Below are 17,037 nucleotides of genomic sequence, written 5' to 3' on the forward strand. Positions count from 1 at the left end.
GACACTTCAGCAGCTATGGGTGATGATGAATTTCTCAATTCCAGATTTGAACATTAAAATATGATACATTAGTGAAATTAAAATGCCAACAGGGAGCAATCAAGTGTTCATTCCATGCTAACCCTATCATCCGAACATCTTCAACCGAGGATCACTGTTTCCAGATAAATCAATATTTGCTTGCTGAATGTAGACTTAATCAACCTTTAATGTTGAAGTTCCTCAACTTAATTCATGATGAAATCTTCCTATGCCCCGTGGTCCCCAGTTCCCTGTTATGTTCTATTTTAGCTGTCCCATCTAAAAGTGGTGTGACTATACTAGAATAGAATGATAAATATTTCTTTGGTTTTGCCCAAGAAAGGAAAAATGAACAAGTATGGTCAGGGACAACAGAAAGCAATGGTACATACAAAAATCAACAAAGCTACTATTTATATTTGTTAAAGGCTTAGAACCACAACTGAAAGAATTCTGAGCAATCAAAGCTTCTAATACACAGGCCCCAAGGGGAGTACCTGAATACTATGTTTGGTCACACTGGTGTCAATGAAAAAAATCTATGCCTATCATCCACTTAGGATTCATATGGCTTGGGTTCCTCATCTATAAAACAGGCTTAGGAATTCTGACTAGTTACACTTGCAAGTCTGGTAATGGCTTACTAATTTAAGATCACAGAGAACTATGAAAACATAAGTAAAATGAAACAAAAAGCATCTTTCAAAGGTTAAATTATGAACACTTTTTTTTTAAAGAATAGGTTTCTGTATGGCCTAAGGATTTCTAGTTAGAATTCTCATATTCTAAGTGTCTTCTCTTCATTAATGAGTTAACATTTTCCAGTAAAAAAAAACTTAAAAATTAAAACATTTAAACAAGTGTCATAGTGTGGGCGACTTTAGTTAAAATGCCACACCTGACTTTACCTGGTCTTAGGTTAGATAGGGGTGGGCAAACTTTTTGACTTGAGGGCCACAATGGGTTTTTAAACTGGACCGGAGGGCCAGAACAAAAGCATGGATGGAATGTTTGTGTGAACTAATATAAATTCAAAGTAAACATCATTACATAAAAGGGTACGGTCTTTTTTTTCAATAGTTTTATTCATTTCAAATGGGTCGGATCCAGCCCGCGGGCCGTAGTTTGCCCACGGCTGGGTTAGAATCTTCTGAATGGCTAAGGTTACCGATGCACAGGCAAGCAAATATTCCACAGGTTAGAGTCATCTTAGAATGTAAGGGAGATATTTTCCATTTCCCAGTCATGTCATATGAACTTCTTAGAAACTCCCTCCTGAGTTTATGTTTGGGACTGATGAATGGCTTAGGGCAGGGCTATGTAAAATGAGCACCCCAGGCTGTGGTTATGTAGGTGATTCACTGACCACACTGGGAGAAACAGAGCATCATGTTTACCTAACTAACTGCATTAACCTTTTATTAGGTGGTAGCTCATTTTTTCAAAATTTGTTGGGTTTAGTCTATTTTCCAGACATCCAAATTAAGCTTACCAATGTATGGTAGAAGCCAGAGTTTTTAGAGGTTAGATTTATTCTTGATTATTTTTAATATTCAAGGAATTCTCTTTTACTTCCTAAGACTTCAAGTGTCACAGGCAACAAGGCTATGATACATGAGTCCAAAATCAGGTCAAACACTCCTTGTTTGATTTTCCACTGTAGTCAATCTTTTAGGAGAATTTTGCTCTTTGAGAGTGATGACAAGGAAGAGGAAGAGCAGAATGATAGTAATCTCAACAATATTTCACATGCTGGTGATATTTTATTCTCATGACTGCCATATGGGGTTACCAAATGTTTGTGAAAGCACTTGTTCCTTCAACAAATATTTACTAGAAAGAAATCACTATTTTCTTAACTGCAATAAAAGGACCAATTAATTCTTCCAATTTTCTTAGGAATAATGAATAAGATGCTATAACTGATGGATACCTTCTCTACAGGCCTTTAACTAAATAAAATTTCAGGATTGCAAATTGTTAGCAATTGCTCTAGTAGAATGGTGCTTTTTTTTAAATCATCACCTGAGGATATGTTTATTGATTTGAGAAAGAGTAAGAGAGAAAGAGAAACATAGATAGATTGCCTCTTGTATGCACCCCGACCAGGGAATGAACCAGCAACCTAGGTATGTGCCCTGACTGGGAACCAAACCTGCAACCTTTCGGTGTACGGGAGGACGCTCAACCAACTGAGCCACAATGGCCAGAGCAGAATGGTGCTTTCTTAACTTCCAAACTTCAAAATATATATGAGTACCTGAAAGTTCCAGATAAGAATAATAAAAACCCAAATGCATAGATATAAGGAGAGTATTTTCAATTAGATTTTTAAAAAGTAACTTAACTCTTTGAAGTTGCCATTTCTGATAGTGGGGACTGGGAAGAACCTTGCACATAAAGGTGAATTATTGGAATCTTGTTTAAATTTTTAAAAATGTATAATTAACCAAATTATCTTTTAATTTTAAAAAATATATTTTATTGATTTTTTACAGAGAGGAAGGGAGAGGGATAGAGAGTTAGAAACATCAATGAGAGAGAAACATCTATCAGCTGCCTCTTGCACACCCGCTACTGGGGATGTGCCCACAACCCAGGTACATGCCCTTGACCGGAATCGAACCTGAGACCCTTCAGTCCACAGGCTGACGCTCTATCCACTGAGCCAAACTGTCAGAGCCCAAATTATCTTTTAGATATATACCCTTGTGAGATGAGATGGGATCTATGATTAAGAGCATCAATCAAATTCTTGGTTTCCCATCTTTAATATAAAACATATTTAACACAGTCCAACAATGGAAGAGAACACTTTCTGGAATTTTGTTAAGTCAGTGCTGTATTACAGAAGAAAATGTTTTTTGTTCAGTGAAGAACAGTTGCTGGTTTTAGACAACATCTAAACCTAACCACCAAAGCAAACCCTTAATTACAATATGGATAATCCCACAGAGTCCCTGCCCAGCATAAAAACTAAAGTAAAAGAGCCAAGTGGATGTGCTGAGATATGACATGCCCTCCACTTACTTTTCATGTGTGCGTGTGTGTGTGTGTACATAAAACCTATCCTTGAAATAGCAGTTTACTCACTTATATAATGGAAATATTGAGGCCTACATTTCAGAGGGTTGAAGTTAAGATGTAGGCTGGTTACCAACACTTGTTTATAGGGGCCCTTATATAAACTACTACTGGGGATACTATAATAAACTAGAGGTCTGACTTTAAAACTCTGTCCTTCCAGTCGGGAAAGATAAACAACACATAAAATTAATGAGATAATGTCAGCTCAGCCTTATGAAGAAGACAACAGGACAAGGTGGTGTAATGTGGTAAATCATCACTAAATGCGAAGCTCTCGCTGAGGTGGTAAGAGAAGGAATCATGAAAATATGAGTTGGGACTAGAATGATAAGATGCAGAAATCCTACTTGTGGGGCTTAGGAAATAGAAATGTGGAACTTTCCAAACAGGATGAACAGGAAGTACACACTGAGCTGGAAGGATATTGGAAGCAGAGGAAGAAGGCAGGTGTGGCAGAGAACAGTGAACCAGGAGCAGGATGGAGGCAGATGAGAGTTTGGAGGGTGTAGGAAGAAAGAGCTGCAGATCAGGTAGGACTTTTGATTTTATTCTATAGGTCACAGGCAACCCTGGAGGAAAGTTTTCAGTAGGGAAGTAACACTTTTATCGTGTTTTAACAAGGCTGTTATACAGAGGGTGATCTATAAAGGGGTCGCGACCCACAGGTTGAGAATCGCTGATTTAGAGGCAAGAGCCCAGAAAGGAGACTGTAACCAGGAGGGTTAGGCACATGCTAAACTTGGATGAGAATGATCCCTCTTCTATACTGAGCATCGCTCTGCTATCTGTCGCTATGGTGATATAGACTGGGTATATACTGCTGGTAACTTTTTAATGGACTCTACAAACAGATCCAATGCCTAAGGTGAGAGAGTATTTTCTAAAGAGATTCCAACTGAGCTTGATCAAAGTGTCATTTGCTTGTTTTAGTTAGTCATTATTTATTTTAGTGAGTCAGCCTAGCAGTACCTTTAGAATGACACTAGCTTTTACTTTTTAACCCATATTTCCTTTTAGAAAAAAAATCCAAACCACTAAATAACTGTTATACTTTTTTATTACATATTTTAGATAAGTATATTTGCATAATTCTGTCCTCTTTCTCCAGATATGAATTCAGCTATTACAAGGGCCCAGGAAACTGCTTTAAGATTTATTTCTGGAAGAAACCTCAAAGTTAGATGATCTAAAAATATTATTCTCTGAAGAAGCTTCTTGAATTATTGAAAGGTACCACAGTTGTAGCTCACTCGTCCTACATTTCCCCCTAAATCTGGGGTAAACTCAGTATTGACTCACTTCTGGTCATCTATCTCTCCTACTGGAGTCAATGGCCAATTGCTGGTGTGACTTTGATTTAACCTTCTCAGACTGGCTGCTTAACTTTTGCTTAGCAATATATCTGAGGTTCCTCTTTTAAAAAATCCCCCCAAATTCTGTGTGTGGGGGGTGGGGGAGGACATACACAAGTAAGGGTGTGCATGAGGGTCTGGTTTGTGTGGAGAAAATGTTTCCTTTGAGTCAAAAGACTATATTTGAAGCTAACTTTCTTCAAAGAAAAACTATAATATAGGTTACATTCCTGATAACAGTTCAGATACCTGTTTTTTTAAAAACCAGAATGCCTCTAAGCACAGTAGGTAATACACTATGAGTAATGTGTTTTTATAGGGCATAATAAGGGTAGAGAATGTGCAAAACTTGGTTGGGTAGAATATTACAATAATCAATCTTTTAAAATGCTACACTAATGTGGAAGGGGAGTGCAATTACATGGAAGACTCTTAGGACTCAGGTTGTAAAAAGTGAAGAGGAAACTGCGGCCCAGCTACACAGAGGCTAGGAAAGCATGGTGTGTGTGTGTGTGTGTGTGTGTGTTTGTGTGTGTGTGTGTGTGTGTGTGTGAGAGAGAGAGAGAGAGAGAGAGAGAGAGAGAGAGAGAGAAGGTATGGGGTACATAGGATCTTGAGGGCCAATAAAAAAACAGACTTTCAGGGAAACCATGCTGGCCAGCTACGAGTCTTAAGAGATCCAGCTGTGCTATAGGAGTGAACTATAGGAAGTCAAAATGCTCTAAGTTGAGGCCCATCTTAGAGTAAAAGGCTGACCTCTGAAGTCTTTTGCACCAGAACTACTATTGCAACATCCCACTTTGCTTATTAAAATGAAACTTATTAAACAGTCTTCTCAGGCATCTTTCACATATGCACTTTCTTTTCAATTTATTCCATGTTACTACGAAAAGCAGTTCGCATTAAATATAAGGAGAGATGTGTGCGCGTGGGTTTAAAAAACATGGTCTCTTCGATTACTCCAGTCATGACATTAGATTGAAAAGAATTTCCTTCCAGGATCTTTATTGTTATGGTGAAGTATCTGTTCTTTGAGTCTCTTGCCTTGTTTTTAAGATCACCTTATTATGCAACATCTGCTCTGAATTTCAAATGTGATAAACAGAGTATGAGTGCTGGTGGCAGATGGCTAATGACCAGCAGCGACAGGGCATTCAAGCCTGCCTTGTTTTCTGAGAAGCGATATTTTCATGTTAATTTGCTCTGCGTCCTGCAAAGATGAGACAGATCACCTGCCCATAATTCAGGCAAAGTGGAGACCACCAGGAGCAGAGAGGGGCCATGGCTCGATTCCTTTGGGGTGAGAGGAGGGAAGCTCTGGGAGACTTTCCTCCTCTGCAGTACAGGGGACCGGTCAGTCACTTCCCATTATGTCAGCTCTAAAAAGATGAACCAGCCCCGCGCATCCCCTATTGACACCAGAGCCACTGTTTACTGCAGGCAGATATTATTCATTAAAACAGATATTGCCCAGAGGCAGAAAACAGGTGCTATTAGGAGTGTGTGTCAGCCTCTGAAGTCTGGGTTTTGTTAAACAAACCTAATAGTACATGTAATCTCTGACTGAAACTATTACAACCAACAGAAATCTCTAAGAAACATTCAACTGAAGATAAAATGAAATGTAATTTCACAGAGAAAATGACCCATGCAGACACACAAACCTTTTCGGCTTTCTCAAACCCTAGAGAATTCATTTGTCAAAGATGCATAAATAAAATATAATTTCTATTCCAGGACTGAGTCATCCAAAGAGGCCATATGGTCTTGCACTAAAAGAGCCCTGCCCTGTTCTGGAGAGGTGGCTGATCTTTTGTGTGCCCTTTCAGGGTCTTCGAATTCCTACTTGTGAAATTATATTGCCAACTTCATCAAGCATGTTGCATTCACAGAATGTCCAAAGAATATTAGGCTCTCAAAGACTTGATTAGATAGTCGATAAGCCAGGTCTTATACGAGGAAAGATAATGTACTATTAAAGGGAGGCCTAAGTACCAAATGACAGTTCAGAAAAAGAGGGCATTACTTTTTGAAAGCATTATGATTTTACACAGGAGCCTCTCCCTGTATACATCCTGTCATAGAGTGGTTCTTTTTCTGGGAGGCAGTTAACAAATGACTGAGGAACAAGGGGAAGGAATTTGTCTACAGTTCTTTCTGATCCTTTCTCATAGGGTGGCAGATAAAGGCATGAAAGAGAAAAAATAACAATCTGAAAGCCCCCCCTTTTTTTCTCATGAAGTCCCCATAAATGGAAGGTGCTATATAAGCAAAGACACTAAAAATTTATCATGAACCCTAAAAGTGTTCCTGCCTATAAGTTTAATTAAACATGAAAGTCCAAGACAATATCAAATCTCAAATGATCAAATAAAAATTAAACAAAGATAGCAATGAAGTCCTCTATAGTTAAGTAGATAAAAAAATAACTTCTGAATTAGAAAGAGGAAAGCAAGATATGGCAATGATAAGCCTATGAGACAACATTTGGTATTTGGTGACTTCGTAGTACAGTAGGCATGAAGCTTTTTTAAGCAAAGGTCACCATCCACATGAATGGCTATATCTTGGGACATCAAGAAAAGAGATTAAAGAATGTGATGAAAACCTCAAGACGAAGTATGAATAAGCTTTCTATATGTGTTTATTAATTTTTTTTAGAATTAAGGTGCAATTTAAAATGTTGGAAAGAAACACCTATGGTTTTATTTTATTCTCACGATCCTCTCAATGACAATGATCAGTTCAGGATTATACCCTTAACTTACTTTATCAAAGACTGACATGAGCATTATGCAATAATTACAAGATTTCCCCAATGAGTTCACCCAACTATCAACCATCACAAATACTTAGGGTGTTTTTCTGCCTTAAAAAAATCCCAAAAGGTATTTAAAAGAACTTGAAACATTGTTATGTGATATATGTAAATGGGAAAATAAGCCTATCATGCGCTCTCTTCTAACAAATAGGTATTGAGCACAAAGACAAACTCAAAAAGAAGAAAACTAAAGTCAATGGAACAGAATTTGAGAGGAAAGATGGGTACAGAGTTAGAAGAGGAGCAAGAACAGGTAGTTAGGAATACCTACATTTAAAGAGATCTAATGTCCTTAAAACTGCTCAGAAAGAAATGGGATAATTATTGAGCACCATATTCTTTTATGAAAGGCAGATGGGAGAAAGTAAATTCTACATTAGTCTAAAACCAAAGGAATAAATCAAGTTCTACATGTCAGTATCTGGGAATACCACTTGCTATCATTAAAAGACATTTCTTAACTCTGTTTAAAAGATAAACTATTTTTTGCTGGGCTGGCATGGCTCAGTGGTTGAGCATGAACCAGGAAGTCAAGGTTCAGTTCCTGGTCAAGGCACGTGCCTGGGTTGTGGGCTCAATTCCCAATGGGGGCCGTGTAGGAGGCAGCTGATCAATAATTCTCTCATCGTTGATGTTTCTATCTCTCTCTCTCCCTTTCCTTCCTCTCTGAAATCAATATAAATATATATTTTTAAAAAATAATATAGACGATTTGTCTTTTAAAAAAAAAGGTAAACTATTTTCATCTGTTTATTCCTATAAATATGATTTAACTCATTTATAAACAACGAATAAGATAAGGAATCTGCTTAATTAAGTCACCTAATTCACAGAAACAAAGGGTCTTCATGAAAATCTGCACATGATGTGCACAGATCTAAAAGACCTACTGGGAAGTTCAGTTAAGTGAACGAAGACACCAACTAATTTTATAAGCAGCTTTTTCCATTAGACTTAAAGGAAGAAAGAATTTCTAGTCAGTACACTGCATTTAGCTTGCTGACTTCTAAAAAACCTAAAGTCATCCTTAAATCCCAAGAGTTTGGGATGGTCCTTAGCACTAGCTTCCTATAAATGTTTTTATTAATGAGAAAAATTGAAGAAAGAAGGGCCTGAGACCAGTATTTCCGATTTGTATAGCATGGTATATCCTGGAGTCAATATACAAGTAAAATATCTAATGTGCTCACATATGATGTTTCAGATTATATCTCTCAGAGTCCATGAATCATCAGAAAAACACTGAGCTGTATTTACTGCATTATACTTTCCAAAGTTAGGGCCACATAATTAACAAATAGATATTTTTCAATAAAGGTATTAAGAACTAAAGGCTTTTCCACTGAGCCCTAACATTAATGAACTACAATATATCCCACTTAGCTATATAAAATATATTTATCTATACACTGAGTTCCAAAAGCTCCAATTCTGGCAATTTTCATAAAGGAAAGAATGCCATTGCTTAATAGACTATAATTGTGTGACTGTTTGACCAGGCAAAAAGACGATTCTTGGTACCTTTATGGTTTCAGTGGGCACTCCGGGCTCTGGAACTTTATTCAAATAAGTGGTCAAGTCTTGATCAACATGTTCAAACACTAATGTTAGTTTAGTTTCTCTGTCTGTTCGTGACACCGTGCACACATCGAATAACCTAAAAGGAAAAAGAGAGAGAGTGTAAGTAGGTGGCAATAAGCAAAGAAATAACCTGTACATCTTACATATATATGTCCCTCATTTTGATCAAACAGGAATAAAAACAGGGCCAGTGTTGACCATTTCTGTGGTAATTTGTAAGGATACCCAATAGGACTTGACACACAGTAGCAAAGAGAAAGGAAGGCAAATGGAGCCTGAGAATATCTTTGTGGAGTGTTTCCTTATTTAAGACCTTAGGTGGGCCTTGCTGCTGCTGATAGTTTTAAACACTGCAGCCTAGGAAAAACATGGTTCTTCTTAGCTCACAGTTTGAGAATTATTAAAAAGACTGACTGAGCATTCTTTGGAGATGCTGAACTTTGCAATGAAGTTTTCCCTGGAATTTAAGGTGTGAACAATCATGTCTGTGAAAATAAGTAGGATGGAATATGGAGAAATTTGGTTTATTTCTAAGAGAGCCTTCTCATCCTGGTCAATCAAATGATTTCCCTAGAAAGGGTATACATTCCTAGCTTTAAAATTCCAAATATCATGCTCATTAAAACTGTAAAATTCGAACTTTCTTTTTCAAGGGAAGAAACTGCATTGGTAAACTATGTCACCTTGAATGATAAAGACAGACTAACCAACTTCATGATCAAGTACGGCTGGGCGAATTCAATTTCTTTCATAAAATCCTACACCAATTCAAAATTTAAGTTTTGAAAACAAAGTTTTCAGCAGCAAAACAATTGAGTCAAAGACACATTTTCCTTTGATTTCAGTCATAAAAGTACACTCTCTAGTACATGAGATGTTCAGCAATTGTTTGAAGAATTAAGCCACTCATAAACAAGATGTCAGTAAATTTCTTGACAAGGATGTAATATAAACACTCAGAAAAGGCTAATAAAATGTTATTCATATTATTTTCTTTCATTTTAAAAACTTAATAACACTCTTTAAAGGGACTAACTATAAATGTGCACATAACCCAATTACTAAAATGCAGGGTTGACTCTCAATTATCCACTTTGTATATTACCTCTGTTAAATTTTTAATGCCTACCTGGCTACCATACCACCCGACTGTATGTCTCTAGGCTGTATGGGACCCACAATATTCTCTGTGAATCTAAACTCAATGTTAAACTAAAGAACACTGTAAGTTAAATTTAGTGGGGTGAACAATACCACCACCAACCACACACACTTCACAGCCAGATTCAAACTACTTTTTAATTATGGGCAGTTTGAGGTGAGTTCTACAACTCCATTCAAATCCACTAAGATCAACTGAATTTCTTCCTCACATTTATCTACTTCCAAATATTCTGATGGTTAAAGTTTTAATCATCTACTTCCAAAGTTATTTTTTCTACATTCTAAACTCTTCCAACGTCACCAATGTGACTTATTCTGGAACACTCTTCTGATAAAGTAAAAACTCCTAGTTAGTAAATGTATTAAAGAAAGTATCATAAGACATCTGAGTGCCACACTATGAAAAAACATAATTGCTATCGTGCATGGATCTGACACCCGAGACATCTATCAAAACAACTCTATAAATTGGGGAATTCCGAGTAACCTATCATGTATTCACAGGCTCCTGAGAACCAACTTCTTCCCATTAGACTCATAGACTTTGATGGCTTCACTTTTTATTTCCTTTGGAAGAAAAAGGAGTTCCAAATAACCAAGCTTCTTCCTATCTGCTGCGTCTATTTTTGTAATAAAATAAAATAGCAATGAACCAAAGATGGAATATACCAAACTCAAGGTCAAACGTGGGGCTTCACCACTGCTCCTGTGCTTCATAAACGTTCCTTTAAACATGCTTCCCATTACATTTCCTCAATGAAGACACAGTGTCTACCACTGCTTCTGGCGGCAATGATTTCAGTAACTCTAGTTCTTATTGCACTTAGAGTTTTTAATATGTAAGACATTTAAGTACTTTCCAAAAGGAAAAGAAACGTTTGACTGGGACATAACTGGAGAATGAAGTGATCATAACACACTGCTGAGCCACAGTCACCTGCTCTCAAACCGTTAAGTTACCAAACAGCCCTGGCATATAATGTTGCTTCAGCTCATGAAACCGTTTGCAAGCACTCTTTGTATGACACAATAGAAGAATAACATCTAACCCACCCAAGTACTTTTCCTCAAAGTTATATCACTTTATTCAAAATACTTAAGACTCACCATTTTGACAAAAAGCCCTATTTTTATTTTATTTATTTTTAAATTTTTATTTTTCAATTACAATTTACATTCAGTATTATTCTGTATTAGTTTCAGGCATACATCATAGTGGTCAATCAGATACTTTACAAAATGTTCCCCCTGATATTTCCAGTATCCACCTGTCCCCATATACTAGTATACCTACTACAACATTATTGCCTCTATTCCCTATGCTGAAATTTATATCCCCATAACTATTTTGTAACTGCCAATTTGAAAGGCCTTAATTTTAACTGGCAATTTTTAAAAAGTGGAATTTTTAAAGAGATGTGTCACAGTATACAGTGTGGAATCTTCTTATATGAATTTTAATGTATATATATATTCCAGGCTACAAAAAGAATGGTGTGAGGTAGGAGCAGCTCATGCTGTTCAAGGAGATAATCCTCTTTAAAGGTGGCGTTATTAATTTCATGTGGGAAATGGAGCGTATTACATTCTCTTCCTAAATTCACAAGTGACATCGAGGGAAGTAAAAGTCCTAGGAGGACCTGCAGAATACCCCCTTTTTGGTTCTAATGTTGGGTATCAACATCCTATAGCCCAGCACTCCACAGAAGTACTGGGAAATATTGCTTTTCACTTAAATAAGAAATTTAGTTTGACTTAATTGTTCAGTAAACATTATCAGAGTAAAAATTAATTTATATCAGTCATAATGGGTAGAAAAATGTCTTGCGACTCAACAGTTATAAATATTAATCTTAAGCATTTTAGAATATAATATACATGATGCTTTTTCATCTACAAAGACTCCCTCTGGAATTACCACAAATCAAATAACAGGCACTTTGGTGGGAAATAAAGAGAAAATAGATGCAAATCTCACATAAGTAACTGAGCTAAACAAGAAATGAAATTGCTGATATTTGGCAAGAGGGCAACAATCTGTAATATATTTATACAAACCAATGAGGATGTGGCCAGGCTGCCTACAACCTCTACACCTGTAAACCCAAAGAGCCAGACAGGTCTGAACATCTGAACAAACACTGGAAAATAACTTCAACTGTATGATTCCTTGTGTTGAGTACCATCTCAAGACTTTTTAAACTTTTTTTTTTTGCTATTCAGTAAACTGACAAAAATACCATTTCAATAACTGCAGTTTCGTAAGAGAAATATAACCACACTGTGTTGAATATGAGCAATATCTCAGATTACTTTGAGAGGAAATGAAACTACCATTCAGTATTTATCCATTAGAGCGTCGCTTAATGTGACCCAAGTGAATGTTCAAAAAGTAGAAGTGGCCTGGCCAGTGTGGCCCAGTGGTTGAACGCTGATCCATAAATCAGGAGGTCAGGGCACTGCCTGGGTTGAGGGCTCCATCCCCAGCAGGGGGCATGAAGGAAGCAACCAATATATGACTGACTCCCTTTCATCATTGATGCTCCTATCTCCCTCTCCCTTCTGCCATGAAATCAATAAAAATATATCTTCAAAAGTTATTTTTAAAAAAGTAGAAGTGAAAAGGGGTTCTCAGCACTTACTGAGTCCATGAATCCAGTTTAGCTGTGAAAACACAATCCAGAAGAGGCACAATTAAGTCAGCCAAGCCCCCCACTATCTCATCAAGTAATTCACTGTCTCTATTGTCTTGACCCCCAGCTGCAGGGCCGGAGCAAGCACTGTGGTCCAGCACAGCACGCCGCTTTCCAGCTGTCCCGATGATGTAATTATCTCATAACAAAACATCTCCGTGAATTAACTCTGCATCCTACCCATTGTAATTCTTAATGATTGCTTCCTGTCCGTGTTCTCTAACTTGCTATTCTGGATCTATTGCATAGGCAAGTTGTCTTCATCTAATGGATGGGATTACATCCAATAAATTTGGGATTTCCAAAGATTATCATTTACAAAGGTCTCCCAAACAACATGCTTTGGAAACACAAGCCCTGCCTTTCTATTGTGCTTATAATAGAAGGGAAATCTGCATTATTTGCTGTGATTAAACTTTGACCTGTCACAGGAAGTCCTATGAGGATTTTTTCCTGTCACTTTCCCCCCCCATAATCTTGCTTGAATCTTTGGACATCAAATATAAGACGTTGGGCACGGCTGACTAAGGGCCCTAAACAAAATTTTACTTGAACTACAGCCTGTCTTTGGAATTGAGAAGACTTTTAAAAAAATCTCTAATCTCTTTCTTTATAGCCCAAAAGCACATTCTGTGGCTATAACTTGCATGCAACAAATTTATGTTCACACATTCTACTAGGCCTACACTACTGAATACTGGCCAGGGTGTTCACATTTTGCTCAATAAGTATGGACTGGGTGTGCATTTATTCTCAACGGACACTGGATGGTGTAAGAAGTATTTGCCATCAACAATAATGAGTATCCTGGATGCCAGAAGGAAATCACCATTTCAGGGGCACTGATAAAATATCAGTACCTACTGTGTACAGCCACTGTGTCTGGTCTAAGAGATTCCAATATATCTAAAGGCAGGTATTGCCCTTGAGAGATTTACTATCTACATGTGGGAGAAAAGGCTGATACATAAAACTAAAAGTAATGATGCATGGGTATGTAGCAATTCCAAATAAATTCTATAAACAGTGTATGAAACTTTATATATCATATTGGAGTAAATTCATTCTACATCTACTAGAGGCCCAGCACACAATTAAATCATGCGCATATAGGGTCTCCTAGGCCTAGCCTGCCATCAGGGCCATGTCCGCCGCCCTGTGACACCTTCCATGCTACGCAGATGCTGTCGGCACCCCACCCTACCCGCCGCGAGAGCCACAAGCCTTTTATGATATAGATTATAGTACACATCGGTGGTATCTGCCTTTCTACATCAATCACCTCTTCTGGAAACCATATTCTCATTTTCTGTTGAGGAACGACTCTATCCCATAGGTAATATGGGTAATATGGTATTGGGGGCATGGGCGCTGGATAGCATGCAATCTACCCTGGACAAAAAGAGTGACAATGATTAATTCAGGGATGGACAGGACCACGAGAATCAGTCCCAGGAATTTTAAACTAAAACTTCTGGGACAGTAGAGCTCTCTGTATTCTGGGATTACTAAACGTGCAACAGATCAGCCTGCAGCTGCTGACGGCCATCTCTGCCACCACTTCAGTGAGCCTTTCGCGGTGAACACTCAGCCAACACCAAGCAGAGGAAGAGCAGAGAGATGACAGGCAAGAGATTCCGGGTGATACTGGTTAAGCACCGGGACCTGCTTGTGCCGACCTCCCCTGGATTTATTAGTTATGGGAGCCAGTAATGCCACTTTCATGCTTCCCCAGTTTGAGTTGGGTTTCTGTTGCAACAAAAAATAGTTCTAAGGCATGCATCAATATTTTGAAATGATCAAATGATGTTGAAACATTACTATCTGACTCCAAGTATGTCTTATATATCAGACAAAATGAATTAAGCTCAAGCGCATAAGCAGTGGTACCTACACCCATTCTCTGACTTGCTGGGAGACTATTTGCCTGAAATGGTTTCTCCATGAGCTTGTCCACTGGGCAAAAGTAATTGACAGCTGCAGATCAGACTAATTCATCTTTCCCAAGAAGCCATGAGGCTTCTTCCCAGAATTCCCATTTGAGGTTCCTGGTTTAAGGAACACTTTATGGCAAAAGTAGAGAAAGGAAGAAGAGAGACAAGCTCATCACAAAACAGAAATACGACACCTAGAACAGAACATAAAGTGCGGTGGCAAGAAATACTTTAAAACAATACAAAGTTATAGAATTTAATTAATTTGAAGGTTGAGTCCAAGGCTAGGACATATGTTCTCCTGAAACCCTCCACTAAACAACCCCTCTCCAACCTCACTGTTGCTCAGAAGGGGAAACAGACAGGAACGTGTATCACTAGTAACTCTAACGCAGGGAAACCCTTTTGTTTTGTACTGTTACACTTAAGGCTGCCCATAACATGACAAGCAAATACAGTCAACATCTTTTACTTACTGAATCATTACATTCCTTACAACCTTAAAGAGAGTGTTATAAGAAAGTTTCATGATTCATTTTCTCCCAGTTCACCGTTAAAGATTCTATTAATCTAGTTTTAGCTTCTATCTGCATACACCTGGCAATGTGGATCTATGAGTTAATATCTTTGTATCCATTAGCCAAAAAATGTTTTACAAATTAAATGGGAATCCCCCAAACTGGACAAGTTTACAAGATGTGACTTGCACTACAGTAAATATTTAAAACTGAGCAAACGCTAAAACTTGTGTATATAGAAACACACTGGAACTGATCAGCACAAAACTGGTGTGCAATTAGCTAGGCCCCAGAGGAGCTATTTGGGATGTCTTCTACCTGCATTCTACCTGCACAGACCCTCATCTCTAGGGCTTCCTGGAGAACCACTTCCTGGATGAGCAGGTGAAACTCATCAAGTAGACGGGTCACCTGATTCACCTCCAAAGGCTGCGGGTCCCCAAGCTGGGCTGGGCAAGTATCTCTGAAAGGCTCACCCTCAAGCACAACCCTTTGAGAGGCCCTCTGCATTCCCCTGGTGTCTGGCTTTTGCCTGAGCCTCTCTGTCCCTGAAACCACTAGCCATTCTTTTAACCATCCTGGAGCCCTCTCCCATGCACTGGACCAAATAGAAACAATAAAGCTTTCTGCAGCAAAAAAATATAAATAAATACAACTTTAACTTTGCTTATTATATTCTTTTAATTCTCCCCAACACAGTCTCTAACACACACTAGGTACTCAATGTTTATTGAATGAATCAAATTTTTCAAAATTATATCGCAGGGAAAAGTCAGGGCAAAGTGAAAGAACGAACCTTTAGGTCATTAGGAGAGCATGGTACTCTAGGTCAAATCTTAAAACTGATGTTAAATGAGGAATCACACACTAATATGTGGCATTTATTAACAAACACTTGTTAGTTTGCTCCCTGTCTACTAGCTACTTCTCCATATTTGGCATTTTGAGTCCTCACAACAACTCTATGGGATGTTACTTATTTTATAGAAGAAGAAACAGATGTATGTAAACAAATGCTTGCTGCAGCAGCATCCATAAGAGCCCAAAAGTAGAAACGACCTAAGTCCATCAGCTGATGAACAGATAAACAGAATGTGGCATATTCATATAATGGAATACTTTTGGTAATGAAAAGGAATGAAGTACAGGTACATGCTATGATGCAGATAAATCTTGAGAAATTATGCTAAGTAAAAGGAACCAGTCACAAAGGCCACACATTTATTGCATGATTTTTTTTATAGGAAATGTCCAGAATAGGCAGATCCACAGAGGTAGTGATTGCCTAGGGCTGGGGGGGAGTGGGGAAGGAGAGGTGGGGGAGGAATGAAGAATCATTGCTAATGGGTTCTGGGTTTCTTTGTAGGGTGATAAAATATTCTAAAATTAGGTCATGTTGATGATTACACAATGAACATACTAAAACCACTGAACTGTATATTTATACAGGTGAATCTGATGTTATGTAAAGTCTCCTATATAATAAAAGGGTTATATGCAAATCGACCCTAACAGCAGAACGACTGGAAATCACTGGTCACTATGACACACACTGACCACCAGGGGACAGACGCTCAATGCAGGGGAAAAGGCCAGGCTGAGGGACATCCCTCTCCCCTGAGTGCAATAATGTCATGCACTGGGCTTTTAGTATCTCAATAAAGTCCTTCAAAAACAAAGAGAAAAGAAACAGCCATAGAGAGGTTTAGTATTTTGCCTGAGGCTCAAGGACAGTAAGTGGTGGAGATGTGAAGTCAGCCTATCTAGTTCCATGGCCTAATTTCCTGACCCCTCTGTATGTAGCACAGCATTTGGGGGCAGATACCTCTCTGTGACAAATGAGACACCCTGCCCACACTCCTTGCA

At 38.1% G+C, this 17,037-nt stretch overlaps 1 protein-coding gene across 1 annotated transcript in view; it reads right to left on the reverse strand.

Moving 5' to 3' along the window:
- CDK6 (cyclin-dependent kinase 6) overlaps positions 1–17,037 on the reverse strand; it is a 205,728-nt gene that overhangs the window by 135,816 nt on the left and 52,875 nt on the right. The window contains exon 2 of the mRNA XM_006779264.2: positions 8,803–8,938. Coding sequence (XP_006779327.2) covers positions 8,803–8,938 — 136 coding nt within the window. The remainder of the gene's footprint in view (positions 1–8,802; positions 8,939–17,037) is intronic.

The sequence above is a fragment of the Myotis davidii genome, unplaced genomic scaffold, assembly GCF_000327345.1.
Source record: "Myotis davidii unplaced genomic scaffold, ASM32734v1 scaffold187, whole genome shotgun sequence".
Lineage (NCBI taxonomy): Eukaryota > Metazoa > Chordata > Mammalia > Chiroptera > Vespertilionidae > Myotis > Myotis davidii.